This window comes from Hyalella azteca, unplaced genomic scaffold, assembly GCF_000764305.2.
Source record: "Hyalella azteca isolate HAZT.00-mixed unplaced genomic scaffold, Hazt_2.0.2 contig12160, whole genome shotgun sequence".
In the NCBI taxonomy this organism is placed as follows: Eukaryota; Metazoa; Arthropoda; class Malacostraca; order Amphipoda; family Hyalellidae; genus Hyalella; species Hyalella azteca.
Genome location: NW_025942124.1, coordinates 57,972 through 78,031, shown reverse-complemented (window position 1 = coordinate 78,031; position 20,060 = coordinate 57,972). Strand labels below are relative to the sequence as shown.

Below are 20,060 nucleotides of genomic sequence, written 5' to 3'. Positions count from 1 at the left end.
ATTATAGTAGCAATTAAAGAAATGTAGATTTTTAATACACAGAATCGAATTTCTCTTCTTCAAAATGTTAAAGAGCATTAGTTTTAGAAGAGAGACTTGGTAAGCAGAAAACATAACTATTTTTAAGCAGGTTATTTCCTATTTTCTTCCTATTGCAATAAATTCTATTTCTATTACAAACATCAACTTTCACCAGTACCCTTATAATGCCTTGCTCGAGTCCACACACACACACAATAGGATTTATATTCACCAATTGCTGATATCATTTTTGTAAACCATAATGCAGAAAATATTAATATCTGCAACATAACCTCGATTTTTCTAGTATCAAAATACAGACGTGTGAAGCCAAAAACCCAATCTTCCATACATCAAAATGATTAATTTGTATACAACATTTGTGAATCATTGATACAAAAATATGAAAATTTCCTTATGCGATTCAATATATTCCAGGACAATAAACAATATAACGATATAACTAATCTAACCTGAACACTGCTGTTGCAGACACTAGGTTCCTGCAATCTATAATAACACTGCCGCGCCCGCGTTAACGTCAAAGATACAGAAGATCAAAGTCACTTTCTCAGTGGGCCCGCAAAATTGTTTCTTGTGCCCACAATAATTCTCTGAGACGTGGCAATTTCCTCCGCCATTTTCATCCAAAAATTTTTTAACAAAAGTTACTTAAAAAATTTAAGCCTTTTGCGGCCGCTTGACTGAACACATAGTGCTGGTAAATGATTCTCGTCGTAACGTCGTTGAACATTAAAAATTTTGTGCGTAATTATGAATATTGTAATCAATATTCATAATTACAATAATGTAATAATAATAAAAAATAATATTCAGTATTAAATTACAATAATGAATATTGTAATCAATAATTCAAATAACTAAGATTATGATTCCAGCAGGTTAGTATATTTCTCTTTCAAATTTCTGTAGTTCTGCATTCTCAGCAAGTCGACGCGAATGGGGTAATGAGGCAAATGTGGAGGTTGTCCGAGGCAGCGTCCATATTTGTAAATTTGGGATTAAATGGGATCTCGCCTGTGAATTGGGTGCTAGTAAGTGGTTAAATAATCAAAGGAGTAAGATTAAGAAATTTAGGAATGTATAATTGCAGCTTTTAACAGTGGTAAATGCCGATTCTAACTTTGTGTTGTAATCAATTTCAAAACCGTAGAATATCAGTAAATGTTTATATGTGAAGATGAAGCCACCAAATTTTTTCAGTACACAAAAAAAAGTTGTGTTAATCAACCAAAAAATTAAGTTATGTAACTTTTTTGTTGAAATTATTCAATCTATTAATAAATATAAGACACCTACCAATTAAGCACTGATGCTGAGTATATACTGTATAGGGCTTTCCCAGCATTGCTTGGCAATTAATTGCTGTAGGAATAATTCACTGAGTTTTTATTTATATATATATATATTAATATTTGCTACGACCTTAAAATCTTCCGTCATCTGGGAGCCATCGATCCCATAAAAAAGCATTACAATCCTCTAAAGTCTAAATGGCCAAAAATGGTCGAGTCTTTGACTTTTATTACATGAATGTCTTTAAAAAAAGGCTTTTCTTACATGAATGGATTTTCTTACACGAAAGGTTATTCTTACATGAAAGGCTTTTTTATAAGAATTGCCTTTTTACATAAATAATTTACCATGAGCCAGCAGTTATCAGTTTGCTTTCCTAGCAACAACATGAAGGAAAATTGCAAAAGTTCTAAAATTTTGAGATTCTTGTAAGAAGCTAACGTTAAAAAAAATTTAATTACATGGAAGACAATCGGAATTAAAATAGTTTATGATTCGATGAAATTAATAATAATATATTCTAGTAATACAATAAATTTTTAAACAAAGTTACAGTTTTTAAACAAATTTAATTATTTTAGAACAGCTTCTCCTCAATTAATTGGTTGAATATCAAGTAATTATTGATAGTTAAAATCATCAGCAAATATTTTTTTCTGCGAAAAATTCACAAGTGAAAATTGAGATGAAGCCTTAAACAAATGTATAACAAAGGACATTGTTTACAGCAATTATTTTATTGAAAATGGGAGTCGAACGAAAATTTAGCGATATCGGAATTCTGCCAGACGCACCAAACACTAAATTTTTCGTGTCTAATCACAGAGGTCGATCGCCAGTGCTGAAATATGAAAGATTCAACATACATGTTCTAAATTCTAGAGCAGACACTCTGCCGTTGAATTTTATTGCAGAAAATATCCGCAAAGAATTTCTAGGGCAAATAATTTCCGGTTGAATTCTAGAGCAGACACTCAGCAGTTCTATTGCAGACAATATGATGTTAAAATCTAGTGCAGGCATTCTGCCATTAAATTATAGTAGACATCCTGCCGGTAAACTCTACTGCTCTACTGCAGAAACTATTTCGTTGAATTTTTTGAGCAGACAATCTTTTGCTTAATTCTAGTGCACACAATATACAGTTTAATTACAATGCAGAAAATCAGCAACTCTACATAAGCGAAAATATCATTCGTTTCTCACCACGCGGTCGCCAGATATACTGTCTTTAATAACACACACACACACACATTCATGTGCCATGCGTGCATACAGGGCTTTTGTGGTTGAACACCTAAATAAATTCCATAAATTAAGGAAGAATATTTAGATGAAAGAACAGGCTAGAAGTTAGTTTTTTGAATTTTCGATTTTTTTTTTAATTTTCGATGCGTGCAGTAGGATGATCGCCTGGAATTTCAAAATTTTATTGCAGCTTTTGACATTGAGCTCCGCCAATCTTAGTTACATCATCGAAGAACGGACTTGAAGGCAATTTGGAATCAACTCGTCGAGATTGATAGGATTTCAGAGTTTCAGGAGAAAAATGTTTATTAATTTTTAAATAAATGTTTCAATTTAAATTATATTAGGTAGAGTACCACAAGTAAACTTAACGCAGGTTGCTACGCTCGCATAAGACGGAGGAATAAGCTGCTGAGGAACGAGTGTTTGAGGCCATCAGAGAGAACCCCTATTATTTCTTCAGATAAGTCCAGCCCACGGCTAAAATTAAGCCGTCATTGGGCTTGCTATAGAATAACGATGTTCTCATTGGAGATGACCAAGACATGTGTGAGTGGTTTGCAGCGCAGTTTGAAGTTCAGAAATCCCCCGCTTCTCAAGACAGGAGAACGAAATGGAAGCCATCCAGGAGTTTCATGGGGAAAGGGGCTAGAGAACAGTGTGTTCGGTCCGAAAGATTTGGATGGAAACATCAAAGAATTGGCGACGTTTTTAGCACCAGGACCCGATGGAGTTCCGGCAGTGCTCATGAATTAAGAAGTGTATCGGAGTACTGAAGGCTCCACTCACAATGCTTTGGAAGGCCTCGTTCGTAGAGGGAATAACTTATGATGTTCTAAATGGGACTGATAACATCAATTCACAAAGGAAGACCGAGAGACAGACAGCAAAGTTACAAACCTGTGATAGTCCATGACCTTACAGGCGATCAAGATGTTTGAGAAGGTAGTGGCCATGAGGCTTATCCAGTATTTGGAAGAGGTTGATCTGCATAATAATGGACAACATGGTTTTCGGCATAATCGCTCCCATATGTCACAGCTATTAAGCACCCCATCGTCTTTTGGCCCAGCTGGAGTAGGCAGCTGCATGCTTTAGATGTGGTATACTTGGACTTTTCGAATGCCTCCTTATTGAGTTGACTATGAAGTGCTCTTCAGAAAGCTAAGGCTGCTAGGGGTAAGAAGAGCAAAGTCTTAAAGCTCCGCAGTGGGAGAGCTGGCTGAGGGAGAACTTGCATGCCCAACGGTCGCACAATTGGGAGGCCCAAGTGAATATATTGGCATGCATGTCCGCAGCAACTGTAACATACTGTATTATAGCAATTTGAGCCTTTGAGAATTATAGCTTAACTGCCAGGCTTCAACGATGTTGATCCGTTTTGAGCACTAGATATTTGTTTGTATATAGTTAATTCTATGAAATTGTATTGCACATAGTTAATTCTATGAAAAATATTGGGTGACCTTATTGTACATAGTTAATTCTATGAAAAAAATTGGGTGACCTTTTTACTTAGGTTGTTAAGAAAAATTGCTAATAAGGTGGGAAATGAAGATGAATATCTACCCCTACGCCAAGTCTGATTATACCAGCAGGCTAAATTAAGTTGAAATTTGAAGGGGAGTCATTTTCTTGCAGCTCGGGATGAGAAATCAGCAAATATGGCTATTTACGGTACACTGGGGTACATATAACTATATTGTTACCTTAGGTACCAGGTTGAATGTGTAGTTTCAATCATTGGCACGCATTTGATGTTGGAATGCGAGGCGGAAATCTCAGCACTAATGGGTTTTGTAAAATTTTGTGAATGTGTACCAAGTGCTGGTCCTGTGCTAGCCATACATGCTAAGGCGATACGACGTTCCATTTGATCCAAGTACAATGGAACACAGTAGTTTTATAGTTTTGGATTATTATTTTCCGGAAAACGCTTTTCTGGATTATTTCCGGATTTTTTCAGGATTTTTTGGGGGATTATTATTTTCCGAAAAACGCTGGAATTCAGCGTGATTGTTTGCTTGCCAAACACGGGACGGTCGCGTTAAAGAACACTTTGTGCCCACCTGGCAATTGACGTTGAAACGTTTAACTAACGTCAGTTCAACGAAACAACGTTAAATTCAACGTTAATTCAACGAAACAAAGTTAAATTCAATGTTGATTCAACGAAACAACGGTAAATTCAAAGTTGATTCAACGAAACAACGGTAAATTCAATGTTGATTCAACGAAACAAAGTTAAATTCAACGTTGATTGAACGAAACAAAGTAAAATTCAACGTTGATTCAACGAAACAACATTTAATTCAACGTTAGCTCAGCGCCTAGATGTCTTTTGGGAAAGGCGGACGGTAGGGTGTGCTACATTGTCAAAATTTATAAGTTAAAACTAAATTAATAAATTGCTCGGGGCAAGGAAAAAAAATGTTTCCGTTCCAACTAAGTTCATTCCTTTGTTAGTTTTTGTTTATTTCACAAAACAGAAGATGCAGTAAAGATTCATCATCGTACGTGAAGCTGTCGTGAAACACAGTTTACACAAACACCTGTTAATACTTTCTTAATCCGTTGACTTCTGTTAATACATGCAGTTTCCCACATACATTCGCTAATACAGTTGATGGGGAAAACTACACCGTTCTTGTCCCTATATGATTTAATATTGTTCCTTCGCTGGATCATTTTATATCTTGAACTGATTGCAGAATCTCAACCTTTCCATGCTTGTTGGCAAAAAGTTTCTCATGCCGTCACTCACTTGTCAGGTTTAAAATAATGAAATTTTGACCTTCATGTTATAGTATAAGTGCTCTATCAGGTTGCACAACGAGAGCTAAGTCTAAATTTTTGGAAAATTTTTAAAGTCTTAATATGTAGTTAAAGTTTATGGTTAAAATCAGCATAGATGTTTCCGATTAGTTTCAAATTTATCCTTTTTCGATTGATATGAGTATTCGATTGTTTTCAAGAATCAATTAATAGTAATAAAGAATGTACTCAATATTTTATTCAATCTAACATTGCAATCTAAAATAGTTGACTTTGTTTTCAGTCTCTCTAGCTGGAACGAGAAACTAAAACATCCGGTTTAAAGCAACCTAGATACTGCCGACAAATATTATCAAATGAAACACAAACTGATTTGTCTTATGCTATTAACGAAACGAAAGTGAGTAGACTTCATTAAAACTCAATTATATTATTTTATTGCACCCAAGTCTACCAATTGAAATAGAATCAGAACACGCACCTGGTTCAAACTGTAGAAGAGTAGAATAAGTTGGTGTCATCAAAATGTCAGTACAGCGGCCATCATGTTGCTTATTTCTACACGACACAGGATCGAAAACGCAGCTTACTCGACGCGATACGATACGTGAATGCAAACAAACTTAGCGAGCAGAGGTGGGTAGTAGCGCGTCGACATGTAGCGGCCGCTACATTTTCAGTAGCGGTAGCGGCGCTACATTTAAGGCAATGTAGCGGTAGCGGTAGCGTCCGCTACATATTTAAGTAGCGATACGAGGTTTTGCCGTTACAGCGCTACCGCTACATTTATAGATAATGCTTGAGATGCTACATTTATATTATCTATAAATGAATATTATAAATATTCATATTATAAATATATGAATTATTAACTATAAATATTATTATATTTAATGCTACATCTATAGATAATGCTTACAACTTTAATGCTTGAGAAGAACTACATGTGTAACTCAATACTGTCATTGCAGCAGCCGAAGTTGGATGCAGAAAGATCGTCAGTTGCTATGAGGTTTGAACAACTGAAAGCTGAAATCAAGTTAGTGCCATAACTTGATTTTGTTAAGATTACCATGTGCTTTTCCATTCTATTGTGTGGTCTTCCTTTCGTCAATGGACTCAGAAGTTCGAGGCCCTTGCAGAACTGTTAGCTCGATAGAAATTTAATGTGACGAAAGTTACATGAAATGAAACGGCAAATAATTCAACGATTATTTTAAACACAACGTTGTTCCTTCAGCAGGATACATGGATTTAATAGGAGAAATGGGCTTTACTTGTATTACCTCGAATCAGTTATATTGATGTATCGATTTAATTTCCTTATTTGCGATTATTGCCCTCATTTCTACCCACGCCATGTCAAATAGATACTAGCTGTAATCGTCTATGCATGGAAATTGAGCCTGTGATAGACTTTGTTCTGATCTTAAAACTAAGTGATTAGTAGGGTAACATGGGGCAGCGCGCCCCCCTTTTTTTTAAACTAAATTTTTGATGAAGTTTTAATTGATACGAGGTGGTTCTTTGTTTTGTTTAAAGGTGCAACTAATGAGGAGTGTATGATGTGAATTAGGCGCCTATAGAGTTATTCAATTTTTAATGAAACTCTATTTTGTAAAAAGTGTCAAAATGGGCCCATTGCCCCACCCTTGGGGCAATGGGCCCATGGGCTTGGGGCAAGGCGCCCACCCTTGGTCCTTTCCCGCAATTGCATAATTTTCGTTTAAAATTCATAAAACAACACTTTACAGTTAAAAATAAGAAAAATATATTTAAAAATATGACATTCATTCATTTATTAACAACTCAAAAAATCATATCCTTAACATGAAAAAATATACCCTTGGCTTAAAAATATCTATCACTGACGTGAAGAAAAATATTTCACTGACATAAAAATAAATATAATTGACTTGAAAAATATAATCTTGCGATAAAAAATTCGTCCTGACATGAAAAAATGTATTCTTGACTAGAAAAAATATATTTAGTTGATCAGAAAAAAACTTCGTTCCAGTTTTGCCCATAATCCAGATATTATGTGCAGAGAATTCGTACCTAAACGTGATTTTCAGCTAACACCATAAAAACTCATCAACTTTTGGCTCATTGGTGTTGACTGAAAACAAATTTTTCAAGGCAAGAGTCAATAACTCGATAAGGGATCATAAATACGCATAACTAGAAACTAAACCTGCTGCCTAGAGGCGGCAAATCGAAAAATCATGCAATATGAAGTGTGATTGGTAATTCAAAAGCTAGTCATAGTTTTGAAAAGGTCATTGAGACAAATCTAATGATGTATTACACAAGACTTCCCCATGGGCGCTTTGCACCGTGACACGCGTGGGCCCGTTGCCCCCACTAGGTATCCTTTCAATTTATATCGTGTCAACATTTTATTTTAAAAGCGAATAGTCTAAACTTGATCTCAAAATTATCCCTATAGATATTACTTTCAAAATATATTCACAGTAATTTCAAAAGCTTCATCTACAGTAATCGATAACAGTTTTATTTCGCAGCAAAAAAAAATTATCTGGGCTGAAACAGTTTCACAAATAACTTAATAACGCAAACACTTAGCAAAACGTAAATCCGTACACTTCATCCCAGTGAAACTGTCGACCGGCGGTAGAGAACACGGACCAATATCTGCCATTCTTAGCGAGAAACCCGCTATGGGCCCATGACCCGCAGTGGGCTCGCTGCCCCATGTTACCCTACTAGACTGCATACACATATATATACACCGTACAGAGACTCAAATGACCCTTTCTTCCCCCCATAAAGGGGCGAAGTGAGGGGGCATTTTTAAACGCATTTTTCCGATTCGGCCGTGTCTGTCCCAAACGTTTCAGGTACCAAATAGGTGCGCCCTTGAGCCAGCGGCTGATAGGAATCAAAATTTTGATAGGACATTTGGGGCAAGAGGGAGTGGTGTATGTGCATTGGTGTGTTAGGGCGGTCTTCTATTTTGCCGCATTTATAGTAGATGAGTAGGTATGTGTACTATTCTTGTTCGCACTGTAATGGGGGTGATTTTGGTGTTTTGTGTAACAAAAACACCAAAACTTTTCACTGTAATGGGGTGATTTCGGCTAATTCCATTTGTGAGTATGCGTTGGGCTATTGTGGTGGCCGTGGCAACTATTTTCATGAAGTGGGTTTATTGTTTCATTTTAATGACGTCCTGTATGTGTAATAAAGTCTGTTGAATCTCAATTTCATGTTTGATTTTGTCAGCGGTGTGGTTTCTTATTTCTCAATCGAGTTGTGCGAGAAAGTTCCGTTTGTTAAAAGTCGGGAGGTGTAATGAGAGTCGAGATAAGGACAACCGTCATCAAAGTACAATTGGCCTGTCGTGTAATGGAGGACCTTGTGAAAGTATTTGAAGCTTTGAAACTGTCGGTGTTGTCAAGCAATGACGTCTTGAGAAAATGGCTCTTCAATGGAAAAGTCATGGGTCATGTGCTGTGTTCGTCGACAAGGCTGTGCGAGCTTGTTGATGGAGGAGTATGTTTATGGGGGAATGCTGCATTGTTCGAAAATTATTTGTGGAAGTCGGGCAGTGTATGCTTATAATAAATCTTAGTGATTATTTTGGACTTTCTGCAATTCGGATTTTGAAGTTTTGGAGATTGTATAAAAAGGTATTGGGGAGTATGTAGGGGATGATCTTGAAAATTCGTGGTAAAGATTGCCTCTCATGTTGGGAGAGAGGAGGCAAGATCTGTACATTATTTATGTTTGGGAGAGCTGTTGCTTTTCTACCTGACAGTAACCATGAAGCATGTGGCCCTCTTGGTTGCTGCATCCAAAGCCGTTTTTTACGCTACAACTATTGAACATAAGTCTTAGCCACGAACGCAATCTTAAAACTATTCTATTGGTTAACGTTGACAGAAATATACGGGTTGCTACAAATTTAACTTAGATTTGCGGCAAGATGCTTAATTGCGGAACAACATGTTGAATTGATGAAACGTCGTCCGCGATCTACTATAACGTTTGCTGTCTCTCGTTGACCCTATTTGTTCATATTTGAATTTCTAAGTTCGTTACCGTGGGGTTCTTCGCGCGCTTGCTCTGATGCCTTCAGTAACTAAGACCTCTTGCTGGCAGCGGTCGTCTCATGTTTACTCACCATTTGTAATTGTTTCATTCGTTCATGACGCATGATCAAAAGGAAATACAGGTATAAAGTATATTCTCATAGCCTGAGGTTCCCGGATGACTTACCATACTCCTTCATAAAATTTTTATTACGTCTCAGAAAAAAACACATTTCTACCCACACTTTATGTTTAGCGTTGGCCGATAATCTCTGCTAGAACTCACCTCGTACTTGCTAGTGTCAGCTCTGATTTCCCGCTCAGCCGACGTCAGCGCCGAGACGACCTGTAACAGAATCAAGGTCTACGTCAGTACAGCGGCGACCTGACGAACAATCAAGGTCTATGCCATTACAGTTGTGACCTGCACAACAGTCAAGGTCTACGTCAGCGATGCGACGACCTGCATCACAATATGGGGCCTACATAAACGCAATGGTCACCTGACCCACAATCAAGGTCTACGTCAGTACAGCGGCGACCTGACGAACAATCAAGGTCTACGTCAGTACAGCGGCGACCTGACGAACAATCAAGGTCTACGTCAGTACAGCGGCGACCTGACGAACAATCAAGGTCTACGTCAGCACAGCGGCGACCTGACGAACAATCAAGGTCTACATCAGCACAGCGACGATCTGCACCGCAATAAAAGTTTTGGGCAAATGGTACGATTTAAATCAGCCGCATCATCACGCTGGCCATCGATGAGAAAAGTGGGCAATGCGGCCAATTCACACCAGCGTTCTAAACTCACAATGATAATTTAATCTAGTTATGTGCTTATCTTTGTTTCATTAATATCGAAAACCGACGTCGCATCAATTTTGCCGACCGCGCTTGAATGTTCATGCATGTGAAGGAAGAGATGAATGCGGGCATCTGGTTAAGCTACTTATAATTTCCAGTAATAATCTCAGCTTAGGCGACCACTAAATCATGATATGTAATTTAGCGTACAACTTTAGAAATCTTTAGCGCTAACGACACACTTTCTAACCCAAAACACTGGCAGAGAGAGGACGTAGCACTGATGCGCTTTTTTGCCGGACCAAACCCAAACCAGGACAAAAGTATACGTCCATTTTCGGACGATGGCCGGCTTATTTCCATAATAGATGGATATCAAAGACATATGGTTACAATTAGGTCCTAAGAGTTTATATACAAATGATGTATAATGATTCAGAAATGCCATCCTGTAGGACACTGTAGAACAAAACAAGGCGGAACAGAGACACTCATGATCCACAGTTCAAATACAATTTATAAGTGAAAACCATTTAGCCACTCTTTGCAATTCATTCCTTCTATTCTACCTTTTCTAGAAAATTGCTCCACAACTATACTATCATTTTAGGAGAGGACTCAACAACAATATACATTTCAAAAAGAGGGTTCAGTACCCTATATATTTCCAGAATAGAGCTCAGCAACAATCATTTTTTTCAAGAAGAGAGTTCAGAAAAACAAAATTTTTTAGAACAGAGCTCAGCAACAATTCGATCATTCTAGATGAGGTTTATCAACCATAATATTATTCTAAAAGAGGGCTACATCAAAATAGAGATCATTCTAGAAGAGGGCTTGTAGCGGTTCCGTTCAAGATTTTGTATTAATATAATAAAAATATTTAGGAATTTAGAATTAGATGTAATTGTTAAAATGAGATTTGTTTATATATGAACGTCACCACAATGAATACGACAATATTTAACTTCATTCCAGCTCATATACGGTATAAGAGGAGAGAGACGAGCGAGAGAAGGTAGACAGAGGAGATCATCTGACGTAAGAGGTTGGAAGGAAAGTTTTTGGATCCTACCTGATTGACGTACTGAATATTTAACATATTAATAGTCAACATCCACCTCATGCCAATTAGTCTGTGCAGTGACACTTTCGCCTCGCTCATCCACCATTTTACTATCTCTGGATTAGTTGCCCAGAACCCGTCTGCTCAAATCAACACATGTCGCTGATAAATAGTCCATCTTACTGACTTACAACTTGATGCATTAAGTTGGCTCATTGGAACGATGATAATTAGTGCTGCCGTGGACAATAGTACCATCGAACAATTCCCATGGAGACAAGCTTGAGTGGAATGCCTGGCATTCTCAGGACTTCAATAGGAGACGTTATTGAGACGTAATTTGTACGACACTTAGTGTCGGTACGTTATTCGACAATAGTTATCCGTAAGAGTTATAACGATCTGGTGTTAGGTCTCAAATGTATGATTTAGGTTAGCGGATTAATCGATCTTTACTGAAATAATCTGGGTAAATTACGAATAACTAGTGTTTGTCTATATTTTTCATTACAATATTGAATTCAGATCCTTTCATTGTTCACATTATGTTACCGATTACCATCGCAATGTTGCCGATTACCATCACAATGTACAATAGACTGACGTTCACGACCAGTTCATAGTAGTGATTCCGCGCGACTGCTCCAAAATATTTCGATTATTCTAGAAGTGGCATGAATAGGGTCATCCTGGGAGAGGGTTCATCGAAGATACGAGCATTTTAGTAGAAGCTCCATAATACTACGATCATGCTAGCCGAGGCACCGCAACAATACGAGTATTCCAAAAGAAGACACCACAAATATTCCCTAATTGCAGGAGAGGACTTATAGGGAGTAAATTTTTGATTGAAAAGTACTGAGAAACAACGGATCATTCTACAAGAGGCCTGTTCAACAATACGATTATTCTATAATACGACAGTTCCACAACTTTTATCAGTCTAAAAGATTTTTTAAAACATTAGAGGGTTCCACAACCATGTATCATCCTAAAACGGGGCTCCGACACAAACGATAAATATTTTTGAGAGCTCTACAATAATATGCTCAATCTAAAAGAGGGCTCTACAACAATTTGATCGTTATAGAAAGAGTCTCCACAGCAATACGATTATTCTAGAAGAGGGATATGGAACCCTGCAATCATTCTAGATGAAAGCTCATCAATACAGTCATTGTAGATGAGGCCTCGCAAATCCGATCATTATGAAAGACGCCTTTATAAGACCCTATGGCATACCCGTTATGGGCTCAACAACAATAAATCGTTCTAGAAGAGGACTTAGCAACATTATGTCATTCTGGTAGAGCGCTCCACAACAATATAGCATACTAGACGAGGGCTTAGTAATCATATATCATCGCAGAAGTTTCTTTCACTGCAACATATCATTTTAGAAAAGGGCTCCACAACAATACGATAAAATTATGGAACGTTTTCGAAACAATTAGAACATTCAAAAAGAGGAATCCACAACATTACGATCATTCTAAAAGAGGACTTCAGAACAACATGTCATTCTAGAAAAAGACTCGGCAACATCATAGCATTCTATAAGGGTTTCCGCTACAATCCGATCATTCTATAAAAGGACTCTGCAACAATACGATCATTCATGAAGAAGTCTTTACAACAATATATCTTTCTAGACGAGTGCACAGCAGCAATAAATAATTCTAAAAAGAGGGCTTTACGATCATTCTAGATGAGGCTAAAATCAATACGATCATTCCGTAAGATGGCTTTGCAACAATACGATCAATCTAGGAGATGGCTCTACAGCCATACACTCATTTACAGCCATGAAAAAATTCGTTCATTTCAGAAGATTGCTCATTGCTCCACATCAATCATTCTAGAAGAGAGCTCCACAAAGATTGAATTATTATAGAAGCAGGCTCCACAACCATACAGTCACGCGAACATAGGCACTGCATCAAAGAATTAGTCTTTAAAAGTACTCCCCGACACTACAATTTTTTAGATAAGGGTTGCAAAACAATTGGATCATACTAAAAAAGGCTATAATATAATATGATCATTCTAGAGGAGAGCTGCACATCTATAGATCATTCTAAATGAGGGCTATAGAAAATTCGTATCATTCTAGAAAAGGCTCAACAACTATACGATAATTTTAAATGGACAATGAATACCATTGTTCTATAAGAGAGCTACACAAATTTTGAAAGAGGTATCTACAAAATTCTATCGTTCTAGCAGAAGGCTCTACAATAATAAATCATTCCAGACTAGGGCTCCACAACAATACGACCATTCTAGACGAGGGCTCAGTCACCATACTCAGTCACCTGGTATATCATCCCAGAAGTTGGCTCAGCAAAAATACACTATTCTAGAGGAGGGGTCCGCAACAATACGATCATTCTAGAAAAAGGCCTCTAAACAATATGATCATTCTAGAACAAGGCCTTACAACAATACGATCAATCTAGAAGAACAATCTAAGAAAATACGCTCATTCTAGAACAGGGCTCTATGAAAATACAATTATTCTAGAGAAGGACTCTACATATTATCAGAGGTGGGCAGTAGCGCGCTACATGTAGCGGTAGTGGCGCTATACATTTAAGCAATTGTAGCGGTAGCGGTAGCGCCCGCTACATATTTAAGTAGCGGTACGAGGTTTTGCCGCTACAGCGCTACCGCTACATTTATAGATAATGCATTTAGATTTTACTTAATATTATTAAATATTATTTAAAAACCAGCATGATACATACATAATTTAAATTACAGAATAAAACTGTACGAAAGATTTCGGTGTAATGTTGTCAACCTCAGCCTGTTACTAGTGTCAGCATGTTATTTGTTACCAGAGGTGGGCAGTATAGCACGCTACGTGTAGCGGCCTCTACCAGCGGCCGCTACATTTTCAGTAGCGGCAGCGGTAGCGGGGCTAAATTTAAGCAATTGTAGCGGTAGCGGTGTTACCGCTACTTGAAATCGCTACATTGCAAAGTAGCGCTGCCCAGCTCTGTATATTATGATACTAGCTTACACGTAGAAGAGGGTTCAGCAAAAATACGATCATTCCGTAAGAGGGTTCAGCAAAAATGCGATCATCCCGTAAGAGGGTTCAGCAAAAATGCGATCATTCCGTAAGAGGGTTCAGCAAAAATGCGATCATCCCGTAAGAGGGTTCAGCAAAAATACGATCATTCCGTAAGAGGGTTCAGCAAAAATACGATCATTCCGTAAGAGGGTTCAGCAAAAAAACGATCATTCCGTAACAGGCCTTCACAACAATACAATGATTCTAGATGATTGTTCCAAAATTATATATAATTCTAGAAGAGGGTAAGGAACAAGATGCTTAGTTACATACATTATCCTCATAGAAGAGAGCTCTGTAACGATACGATAATTGAATAAGAGAGCGATGCACTATATAAGAGGATAATTCAAAGAGGCTCTAACATAACATGTTATTTAGAAAGAGAGCTCAACAACAGAACATCATTAAAGAAGAAGGCTCGGCAGCAATGCGATCGTTCTTGAGAAGAACTTAGCAACAATGCGATCAATATAGTAGAAGGCTAGGCAATAAAATGATCATTCTAGAAGAGAGCCCCGCAGAAATACGATCATAATAGAATTGGCTCTGCAACAAAACGATCATTCTAGAAAGGTTACACATAAATATGATCATTCTAGAACAGGGCTGCGCAACAATATGATCAACAAAAAAGAGGCTCCATAAAAATACCATCATTCAAGAAAAATGTTCTATAACATTGTATCATTCAAGTGGGCTCCACAACAATAGATCATTCCAGAAAAAGATCCAGTAAAAACTTAGACTTATCGCTGTTAGCATGAACAAGATGAGCAGCTCGCTCGTTAATTGAAAAATAAAATTACACAATGATCGATGACTTCAACTGATCATACGTGCACAACGCTGCCATGGAGATGCACCAATAATATAATGTGAGGAATTTCATGAATGCCAACGCTATAATTCGTTATTCCATTAATCGAAGTAGTCTTCAGGAATTATAAACATCTTTAGATATGATGTGAGAATACAGAAATTTGGTAAAGACCTCCAAGTCAATATAATTCTCAGTACATGTCTTAAACCATCCTGGCAACTTCCGCCCGATGCATTAAGCCTGCCCCGGCACCCACCAGCCCGAGGAAGATCACCGCGCAGGCTTTGGACGCGACTTTCATGGCTACGGCGTTGCGGTCCGGGGGAGCGCGAGGAGTTGATGAAGAAGTAAAGGGCGAATCACGGGGCGACTTCAGCGTACACAATTTCCGTGGATAATGTCCTGCGGGAAAAAGGGGAAACCATTCAATGCGATAAAATACCGTATCATCAATTAGGGCAGACAATGTCCAAATCATTAGATATTGTTCCACACAGAGAGCAAAATTTTATGCACATGAACATTTCAACTCCATGAACACAGAACTTACATCACGACCACTAATTTTACACTGCACTTAATGCACCATAACTTTGCATAGCAAGTCATTCGAAGCAAAGAATAACTACCATTCAGCATTTGGTACAAGAGCAAATCACCGCTCGTCGAGCCCGGTTTCCAGTGCAATTAATAGAATACCGCCAGGGGTATAGAGAATAAGTTTGTTTTGTTGGCTAAGCAGTTTGTTTCAACTCAGAACAGTAATATATATTATGCGATAGAAAAAGAATAAATTTATATACATACATATTTAGCTAAGATGTCATGGATTAGAGTTTTGAAAATTTCACTTCATTAATTTAGATTTCAATCTCCCTTAATACGTGACCTTATCTGTTACTCTTATCTTAGATGAACTAATAATTGCAGTAGGCAAAATCGGGAGATAATTCATCAATGTACGCTGTTCAAATTATCCAACATCTTGTATGCGATTTCGATTGCAACTTTCCTTTTTTATTCTAACTGAATTGTGAGATTAAGACTCGATTCAATCGCGGTTCAAAGATTTTTACTGCTAATTATTGGACGTCAACGCCGTATGAATTGCATTCATACAGCATTGCATTGCATTAAATATAACAGCAACGTTAACTTTGTCCCCTCTTATTAAATACCTCAGAGTACAAGTCACAAATGCCTGAGATCTCATCCCACTTGGGCATGGGTAGACCTTGGGGTCTTATCTACACAGCGTAATTTATTGATGACCATTAATTAATATGCGTGCAAGTCTGTTGAATGAAAAGAAATGCGTACAATCATTTCGAGCCCGCGTTTGGTTCCAGCTTCATTCTTATACTGCGTATCAAATATAAACCAATTAAAAAATATGTAATAAGTGTTTCATTACTTTACGCTTGATTCCACGAAACATAAAAAATTAATCTAAAACCATTAATCGCCGCTTTAATCAGTAATATAAATCGAGATAAAATGTAGACACCCAGGTAACAAATTCACTTGGCAGCTTTCCTTCTTTCAATCATGAAAGACCCCACATCAACCTTCCTTCTTCTAAATAATGAATGTCCTCAGAAACCAACACATGTAGAGACCGGTTACTATTTTACCTTTAAATTAAGCACAAGTTTACTTAACCAGCTGATATATAGTGGTAAATATAAGTATATAAGTCCAATGACTAGAACATCGATGGTATTGTCGACCGAAACAATCATTTATATCCACTTATTCAAAAAAATTGAAATAAATTACTAAATTACTACTAATACTAAATAAATTATATTTTACAGATAATTGTGCGTGGTGGCTGTTACAGTAAACTTTAGTTATTCTTATATTTTCAGATGTCATTCAAATATACGCCACAGGAAGAATTCCAAGTGAAGTAAAAATTGGAGCAAAGTTTCCCACCTGTTCACTGAAGCTCGTCAGCTCTGCACTCAACTGCGCTGTCGATGAAACTGAACAGACCCCGAATGTCAGCAATTGCGCTGAGGGCCGGGAAGTGGTGGGCGGTACAGACGGTAAACAGGTGCGCTGCAAGTCGACGTGTACTAAGCATTCATTATGTTAGTACACGTCGACTTCGATTCTATAATGTTATTTGAATGAGGAGACATTTATACTTATTTCGAGTAAGAACGAAAAAAAATTCTTTAAAGGCGAGTATCAGCAATACGATGCCCTTGTAATGTGGCTTTCACGCGCCATGATAAAAATATGATCTTGTTTTGTGTTATTTAGTTTATTTTTCTATTATATTGATCGATGATAATGGCGTGCATGGACACTTTTTTGCTGAGAGATAGTGAATGGAATAATTCATTATTAGCGGAAATATTTATTTAAAATTGGTACATTCATACTCTCGATTTAACAAACAACGCACAACAAAGACTATAATGCAAATGGCGGTGTTCGGCAACTATTCTCCACAATAATGCATACACTTGCTGCATGCAATGTCCAGTCAGTACACAGAAACAAATAAGCTCGTTGCACGTATCGGAACAATGAGAAGAAAACATCTCTTTTTTCGTTACACCTGCGCATCGTGCTCAGGTTGAGGCTCCTCCCTCAACTCGTGCCTGAGAGCAACGAGCGCAGCCACGCTCGTGTAAAGTATCAGCTCGATCTGACTCAACATTTATTAATACTTATAAATATTTATTCATTAATATTTAATTTTTAGGGCAGGAACAGATGAAGTGAATAGGAACAGATGAAGTGAACAGGAACAGATGAAATGAACAGAAACACATGAAGTGAACAAGACTATATTAAACAGGAAAACAAATAGAACAGTGAACGAGAAAACAAACAGGAACAGTGAACAGAAAAACAAACAAGAACAGTGAACAGAAAAACAAACAGAACAGTGAACAGGAAAGCGAATAGAACAGTGAACAGGAAAACAAACAGGAACAGTGAGCAGATAAACACGTATAATGCTTTCACAATTCGTACTGCGCAGCATAATTAGGCGCGAGTATTAAGATATTATTACAGTTTTGAACGATCAAGTTTTTGCGTATTGTTAAAATACGTCAAATTCCTCACATACGCAAGAAATATTCATTGAAAATATAAGAAGTGAATAAAACCATAAAAATGACAATTTATGTTAGTATTAACGTTGCAGCTCTCTACGCTGGCCCCATTGCAGCTTTTAAAAAATGAGAGCGCGCGGCGGTGAGATGAAGGAGTCAGCTAGCAGTACACCTGGACCCGCAAGCGCACCTGTTACACGTACACTCTGGTGCACCTGTTACACGTATACTCTGGTGCACCTGTTACGTGTACACTCCAGTGCACATGTACACGTGTAATTCCAGATCAATTGCATCTTTGTTTCGAGTTTAAATATAAAGTTGACCAATGTTGATGATTCAGGAAAATTTACTTTTCTTTGTAGCTAGCGTAAGCAACGTTTCATTTTCAGCATACAGTTCAGTTAAAATCATAGTTTTCGAAAAATGTATTAAAAAATTAATTCAGTAAGAATTGGCACTCAATTTGAAAATTGGCGTTCAACGTGAAAAATTGGCTCCAAATATCGTAGACAATTTGAATTTTTCAAAAATATAAAATTAAGGCAATTATAAGTTATGGTTCCTAGAAGTGATAATGTTGAAGCCACAATTTAAATAGAGATTTTTTTGGCGACAATCGATTATGTTTGTCAATTTTCAAAACATATTTTTTAGATAATTGAAGACGCTTTAATTTATACATATATAAAAATCAACAAATGTATCATCGACAAAATTACAATACGGGGATATATTGTCATCATTAAATGGATCATAGAAACAATAACAAAATATGGGATATATTATTCACCAATAAAGGTATCATCGAAGCAATGATAACACAGGAACATATTGTCACCATTAAATTACTGCCTTAAAATTAAGGCAACGAAACTGGATGAACAGAATTTAATGAGATAGAAGAGAAACATCTGAAATTAAACTATATTCGAGAATTTCTATTCAGTTGTGAAAATTTTTACGATTCGGCTCATTAAATGAATTTAATAAATTTTGACCTTTATTTAGGATGATTTTAAATTTAAGAGAAAGTACTTGTTACTTGGTCGGGAATATTTAACTGCGTCAGATATTTTAATGAATTGCATGAAAATTTTAAAAAAGATTGTTCCAATTCCAAATTACTTTTAAAAACGAAATTCCGTAAATTTATTTTTAACCAGTATTAATTTGACTTCGTTTGTCATGCAGGTTCTGAATATTTTTGACTCTATATTTCTTGACACCTGTGCGCTTCATTGACACCTGTGCTGCTGTGGGCCATCACTGCTCTCCACACGACGCTCGCTCCTTGTCAATAACACCAAGTTACAGAGAAGTTCGTTTACACCTTTCAGTCTCATCATATAATATAATATTCTTGTTTAAACTTCATTCTGGAAAGATTTTTTTAATATAAGCAGTATTCATAGGCAGTGTTTTCTTGAACCTTAGTTCAATAAAAGGAAATCTTCATGCATGTCAGCACGCAATTCAAGGCATTCTTTTATGTTGAATCCAACACTTCTCAGATATTAATACTTGCGCATTTGTTCTCATATCGACCACAACAGCTAATATTCTTTTGTAACGTGCACCTGGCCGAGCCTTCGTTCCAAGTAATTCGACTGTAAATTCTGGGTAAAATTAATTTAAACTTCAATAATGTGCATTTCTTGTGACAATCTTGTCTTTGGCGCAATGGCGCAGACATAGTTCTCTTGTGTAAAAGAATATTTATCCATTATAAAATTGTTTTATGTGGCGTTTTTGATGCTGTGTATACATGAGTAGAATTATCGAG

The 20,060-nt window shown here is 37.0% G+C and overlaps 1 protein-coding gene across 1 annotated transcript in view; it reads right to left on the bottom strand.

The window, feature by feature from the left end:
- LOC108666183 overlaps positions 1–17,342 on the bottom strand; it is a 33,430-nt gene extending 16,088 nt beyond the window's left edge. Inside the window, exons 1-3 of the mRNA XM_018153008.2 lie at positions 17,136–17,342; positions 15,454–15,599; positions 9,706–9,765 (exon numbers count right to left, since the gene is read on the bottom strand). Coding sequence (XP_018008497.1) covers positions 9,706–9,765; positions 15,454–15,498 — 105 coding nt within the window. The 5' untranslated portion in view covers positions 15,499–15,599; positions 17,136–17,342. The remainder of the gene's footprint in view (positions 1–9,705; positions 9,766–15,453; positions 15,600–17,135) is intronic.
- Between the last annotated feature and the right edge of the window lie 2,718 nt (positions 17,343–20,060).